At 30.1% G+C, this 7,196-nt stretch overlaps 1 protein-coding gene across 4 annotated transcripts in view; it reads left to right on the forward strand.

The window, feature by feature from the left end:
• Positions 1–7,196, forward strand: part of LOC106460689 (charged multivesicular body protein 4b-like) — a 19,189-nt gene that overhangs the window by 6,348 nt on the left and 5,645 nt on the right. For all 4 annotated transcript variants that reach the window (XM_013920418.2, XM_013920417.2, XM_013920419.1 and 1 more), the window contains exons 3-5: positions 1,264–1,438; positions 3,729–3,843; positions 6,790–6,913. In XM_013920418.2, coding sequence (XP_013775872.1) covers positions 1,264–1,438; positions 3,729–3,843; positions 6,790–6,913 — 414 coding nt within the window. The remainder of the gene's footprint in view (positions 1–1,263; positions 1,439–3,728; positions 3,844–6,789; positions 6,914–7,196) is intronic.

Genomic DNA, 7,196 nt, shown 5'->3' on the forward strand with positions numbered 1-7,196 from the left:
ACCTAAAAGTTAAAAAAAAAATAAATTACAGTGAAAGCAATAGAAGTATTTTGTAGGTTTTAGAACCAAACTAAATAACTAGTAAACTTTTTTTGATTTATGGTATATTCTTATTTTGATGTTTGAGCTCTATTATGTTTAGAACAATATATACTAATTTTTAAAGTATCAAATTAAATTTTTGTTCAATAAAAATCTTTCAAATGTGACTGTAGCTTTTTTCCCCTAAAACTTTGTCTTCAAAATAAGGATGCGTCTTATACACCGGTGCGTCTTACATTCCGAAAAATACGGTAATTTGGAACACTAATTTCAATTAGTTTATTATTATCATGTCAATTAATGTAATTGGAATTAAAATTAATCAATTGTTGGAATACTCGGGAACACTAGATTTGAGTAATCTGTTTAATTGTAATTTCAGTTAATTGATTAGTTTATGTGACACTAATTAATGAAATTTTTGCTCATAGGTAATCGGTTAAACCATACATCTCTAAGCCCAGGAGTACCTGAACTTTTAATTAAGCCTGGTAGACCATTTACATTTCTAAATTGAAGCCAGAGGCCTAGAATTTTTACTGCCTTACCTATAACAGTTTAAATACACCAGATTTCACTGCAGCCCCCCCCCCACCCTTTGTTTTTGAACCACCTTAAATTTCCACTATATTGCCTTTGTAATTCAGTGACACCATTCAAAACACAGAATTTCCTCGCACATGTTGGACATCTGACCAACACTTCAAGGATAAATCTATTTTCACTGAAAGACCTTCATTTCGAAAATGATACTTTTTCAATTCTGTGTACAATTATTGGTTATTAGTTGCACTTGACATAACTATAAGAATACCACATTTTATTTCTTAGTACTTTTTTAATCATTTTTATGTTTTCAAACTTCAGTTAAGCTTACTAGATCTTGTAAATACAGTCAACATCCCTTGATTTGTTTAATCCTACTTTTCTCTCACATTTAACATCAATTAAACATCTGTTTCCCACATTATCTAATAATTATTAGTCTTTACATAATTTGCTTTCTGTATAACTGAAATAAAACTGATTTGTTTACTTGTCAGTTACCATTTTTAAAAAGCACTTATCTCACAAGATTGTTTTTTTATTTTTATAAAGATATTGTTGTGACTTAATATACCAATGTGTAATGTGTCAAAATCCTCTTAATTTTTATAATAAAATTATTCAGTTGGAAAAATGATAAATTTTACACATATCTGTACATCTGTGTACTTTCAGTTGCTCTTCAGGCCCTGAAGAGAAAAAAAAGGTTTGAAAAGCAGCTGACCCAGATCGATGGTACTTTAACAACAATAGAGTTTCAACGAGAAGCCTTAGAAAATGCAAATACTAATACAGAAGTTTTAAAAGTCATGGGAGTTGCTGCAAAAGCATTGAAAAATACTCATGAAATGTAAGCTAAACATTGATAAATTAAGCCTTTAAAATACTGCAATTTGTCAAAAGCAAAAGAATTTCTTGTTGTATAAGGATAAAAATTGCCAATTTCACTTGAACATAGTTTTGAAATATAAAGTGTAATAGAACTTGAAATTTATGGTAGAAAAACTTATGAAAGAAACCATAAGCTATTATACAAAAATTTAAAATTGTACATGAAACAACTATTCATATGAATGATAAAGATGTATATGTAAGAATTTGTTAAATCTGGCATTACACAGATTAGATATGAAAGGTAAAATGTGACTGTTTACTTCTGTGTGCACAGGCAAAGGTCAAAGTGCACAAACTATGACCTTTTACAGAATGCCATTCAACATGGTATTATGTATTTGATGTCAGAGTTATCAACAATTTATTTTACCAGTTTGCGGTAGAGGAGAGTAAATACCAGATACGATAGACAGGGATATTGAAAAAACTGTAGATATGCATTTTTGATGTTCTAGGGACTATGCAAGTGCAATATGCAAACTATGATGAAAGAAAGTGTTCTTATTCTTCACATGAACCGTTCACTCCAACTTGTATGGGTCTGAGTCAGACTGACATTGTCAGTTCACAGACACATTTTGAGTGGAAATACGTATGTAAATCATCTGATTTTTTGTGTATAACAGATTTATAAATTTTACTGAAAGCTTGCCACATTTTGTATAGATACAAATTGGAATTATAGGCTGTGCACATATGGTTATTGAAAACCATTCTTTGGTAAAAGTCTGTGTGTGTGTTCACATATAACTGTCAAACTGAGTAAACTGGAATGGACAACAACTGCCTGTTGCAAAAAAATACAAGTGTCGAGGATGATGTTTCGAAAGTCTTCTGTCTTTCAAAATGTCATCCTTTACACTTGTGTTTTTTACAACAGGCAGTTGCCGTCTATTCCAGTTTACTCATCATGAATACTCTGCCTAAACAAACAATCAAAAACTGTCAAACTGATTATCAATAAATGTGGCATGTACCTTTAGGTCACCCCAGAGAGTAATATAAAAGGGCTTGTATTTAGACTAGGCCCTCCCTCTGTCACTCGCTAAAGGTTCTTATGTCATTGTCGTATGTTGAAGAGACAAGTTAAATAGTAACTCGTATATAATGAGAGGTTATCTGACTTCTGGATTGAAGTTATTTTGATAAATATCCTGTTTGTTAAAGATCCTTTATAACAACCAATCCCTAAAATGTTTTCTCTAAAATCCAAGTTTAATGAGTGTTTATCTAATAAATGTGGTCATTCAATTAAGCACAAGTTAAGCAAGAGCATATCTGTCACAGATGACTCAACCTTCTAAAATATTGTATCATTAATGCTTATTTAGCTGTTCTTCTAAACTACTCAACTTTTTGAAGTTAACAATTTCATTCACTTACTCTCTAAGACCATATTGATCCTAAGTTGTAGAACCCTGATGTTCCCCTGCAATGTGTCAAAGTATTTTAAAATTATGTAATCTGTTTTCAACATATTATGCACATAGATTGACAGAATATCCATGTTTAGCGTGTGTTGAAGTATAGTCATTCCATTTCGTAACATAAACATGAACATACAACACAGTTTAGTGCAACAACAAAAAATATGTACCCAATTTCATTGATACTAGCTATTTGCAGACTGGAGAGTCTCCTGATTTATCCTGGTGTACATCAACTCGTATGCTTTAACCAGTACTAATATTTTCAGTCAGATACTTCTATTGTATACCTGTCATTATGATGAACCAAATATATTACAAGTACAATCTTGTAAAGGTTATCATAGAGATGAACCAAATATATTACAAGTACAATCTTGTAAAGGTTATCATAGAGATGAACCAAATTTATTACAAGTACAAGCTTGTGAATATTATTATATAGATGAACCAAGTATATTACAAGTACAAGCTTGTAAAGATTATCATAGAGATGAACCAAGTATATTACAAGCTTTTGGCTATTAGAATATACTCAATAAGTGCCGTATTTTTGTGGCCTGTATGTACATGATTATTCTTTAGTTATTTATATATAATTTAGTGTATGTCATTATTGAATAGAGAAAAAAACAACAACATTTTGTGGTGGAATTACTACAGAAAAAGAGAGAGGTATTTATTACATGAACATTTGGTTTATGAAGTAATTGTTTTTTGTTTGTCTTTTCTAATTTACAGATGTGGGACTATAAGATGTCATTTCTTTTGTTTGTTAAATTTGAATGTTTGTTATAAACTCGTGTATTTCTTTTTTAGGGATATTGATGATGTACAAAACCTGATGGATGAAGTACAAGAGCAACAGGAAGTAGCCAATGAGATATCTGATGCTATATCAAATCCTGTAGGCTTTGGACATGACATTGATGATGTAAGCTTATATTTATGTTGTCTTTAGACTTTCAGTGTATTGTAGATCAAGTTTTTCTTCTGTGCTTTCATTTCTATCTTGTATTTGAATTTGATTCAATTCAGCAAGTTGCACTAATGGTCAAGAATAACCATTAAAAAAATGTGTTTATATGAACCATTACTCACGATTTGATGTATTCTTAATTATATCTATAGGAAAAAAAACAATTAATAAGACTTCCTTTGTTCAACAGTACTTTTTTTTTTAATTTCATTCATTTATGACTAAGTTATGCATGTCTGGGATGCAAATGCTGACCAGAAACTTGATTATTTTTATATAATTTGCATAAAATTAAATGAGCTTTGCTAATCCAAGCTCTTAATACAAAAATTTAAGGTTTATGTTAACTCGTATGACATTTAAAACCATGATGTCAAAGTGTCAGTTATGAAATATTCCTTCTCTAGTCTTCATCATTTGCAAAAGGGTTGAGATAAATGTTTTCAACCAATGAATTTCATCACATACACTAGGGTGATACAAATGCATTTGCCTAAGTCAAGTTCTAGTTCTGATCGAGCAAGCTAAACCCTCATAGTGTATGCCAAACTGGAGCTCAGATTTTGAGAATCAAGTGTTTAGCGGGTTTTGTTCATTACTGATCATTTCAAACAAACAAAAATTGACTGGCCATTAGGTGAGAACCCACAAACACCTGCCGTTTGTGGACACCATTCAGTTGTTCATTGTGACACATAACCTGCAGCATGGTTCAGAAAAGTCTCTTCAATTACCTTAGATCTTCAGGTTCCGAGAAACATGAAGATTACATCCAATTCATTATTTTTAATTTTAAAAGTTGTCATTAAAGTTCAGGCAAGTAAATCTCAGTGATGCTTGCCTTAATATGGGTATTTAAAACTCTTTGAATTTCTTGCACTTCGTACACTAAAGTAAAGATTAAGATTTTTTTCACTGAATTTTATGTAGATCGCAAACATTTTGATGTGGGATTATTTTTCATCCTTTATATGCATTGTGGTTAACATTGTTGTTATTTCATTTCTAGATTTGCTGCTATGTTTTATGGTTGAAGTTAATACATATATATATTTGTGTGTATTTAAACTGAATGGTACATTTGATGTATAGACATTTGTAGTTTGTTTATAATCTTTTCCTGTTGTTGTTGTGAAACTTAGGGGGTGTGAAATTTTTGAAAAAACTTGTAACTTGTCTTGTTTAAAGGATAAGATGCTAGAGAAATGTATTTCTCTTTATTAGAAGTCTATTTGACCCCTACCTGTCCCCAAAAATGTGCAAGAAAAATATTATAATTTAACGTGTAGGATATTTTGCATTTAATTAACAGTTAAGAACAGATCTTTGGGTTCACACATTGAGAATGTGAAATAAACAGCACTGATAATACAGTTGTTTGCATAATTTCTATAAATTTAAGTTTATCACATTTAGTTATTGTAATATATACATTAAGTGTGTTATTTTGCTGACACACCACAGAGGTGCTGTATTCAGGTGCATTGTTTTTAAAAGTGTGGAAAATGATAATATTAAGTGTTTCTAAAAAGTGTCCGATGAGCAACACTGAAACTTGGATCCCTTTTTGCTATATTCTCTGTGTTTGAAAATGAATAAACTAGATATATGTGGGTATTAATAATCATATTTTAATATATATATATATATATATATGCATATGGAGAATTTAGATGCATATGGAGAATTTTTTTGGAGCTTTCATAAAATATGCTATGAAATCAAAAGTGAACTATTTATCAAATAAAATCTTTACAAAGTATTATAAAGAAATCTAAAAAAATCTGACCTTATTATTCACTTCAAGTTTTATGAAATCTCTTATTTTTGGAGAAAAGTGCTTTATATTCATAGGCCTTTTTAGTCAAAGTGCTGCAAATTTATTAATACAATACCATTGGCAATTCAGTATTGTTGAAAATGGCATGTATCACATTTTGCATCTAACCATTTTGAATTTGTTAATTCATATATTTTATGGTTTATAGCATTTAGTTATTAGAATTTTACAAATCATGTTCTACTTTAATGTTGTTGTAAATGAAAATGGTGTTTAGTGTGTGTATTAAATTATATATATATATATATATATATATATATAAAGTTTCATAGGTATATGTAAAAACAACAAATGTCCGGGATAGATTTGCTTCAATGAAATTCTTAAATATAACAGTTCAAGTATTTTTCTAATTTTTATTATATTATATATTCTTCCTAGAGCAGACATTCAAACTTTACTATAAACAAATGCAGTGTAATAATATTGTTGAATGAATCTTAATATGTTGTTACTGTGTATGTGACTGAGGGTTTGTGAATTAAAAGGATATGTATCTTTTTGTTTATAGTTTTAATTTGAGGTTGTATAATATGAAAACTTGTTGTCCTGGGAGCAATATGAATTCCAAACCCCCTGAGCCTACATTCTTTTTGTTGTTGTTGTCATAATGTGTACTGAGGTAAACTGAAAATATGTTTCCTGATTTCTTTATACCTTCATATTCACTTTCAGCTAAAATACATTAGCATGAGTTAGTTTTATCTTACACTGTTCAATGGCTTAGAACATTTATGAACAATGCTTGATTTTCACAACATTTTCTGGAGGAACTTAAAATTCTCAAATGTTTTTCAGATGTCAGACTCTTTAGGTAGTATTTCTTATCACAGAGAATTTTTCCATAGACTTTCAGATAATCTTTATTGATTTATTAGCAGTTTTGTATACCCTGCTGATTTATTTCAAAACTGTGTGTGTGTGTGTGTATGTATGTACATATGAAAATTAAAATTTATCTATCTAATCTTGATACACTGAACATTAAAAACATATTAATTATATTATTATTGTTAGATATATTCAGTATTTTGTAAGCCATTCTTTTTGGTATTGATTAGGACGACTTGTTACAAGAGCTAGAGGATCTTGAACAGGAAGAAGTAGATCAACAGCTACTAAATGTAGCAGAGCCATCAATGGAGAAACTACCTAATCCACCACAGGCTGAACCAAGTCGACCAAGTATGTCTTTTAGTTTTTGTCACTGTTCAGAGAACTAAATATTCTTGGGTGGATGATTTGAGTAAGTATGTTTTGTAGGACTTATGTTTGTAGACATTTTGATATTCTTGGTGTGGATGATTTCAGCAAGTATGTTTTGTAGGATGGTATACTATAATATTCTTCAATTTCAAGCAACCAGAGCTATGATATTTTTCAACTTGCAATATAACTTTATACTGATGGTATACTTTTAAGGCCCGGCATGGCCAGGTAGTTAGGGCGCTCGACTCACAATTTGAGG

Source organism: Limulus polyphemus, unplaced genomic scaffold, assembly GCF_000517525.1.
Source record: "Limulus polyphemus unplaced genomic scaffold, Limulus_polyphemus-2.1.2 Scaffold816, whole genome shotgun sequence".
Taxonomy (NCBI): Eukaryota; Metazoa; Arthropoda; class Merostomata; order Xiphosura; family Limulidae; genus Limulus; species Limulus polyphemus.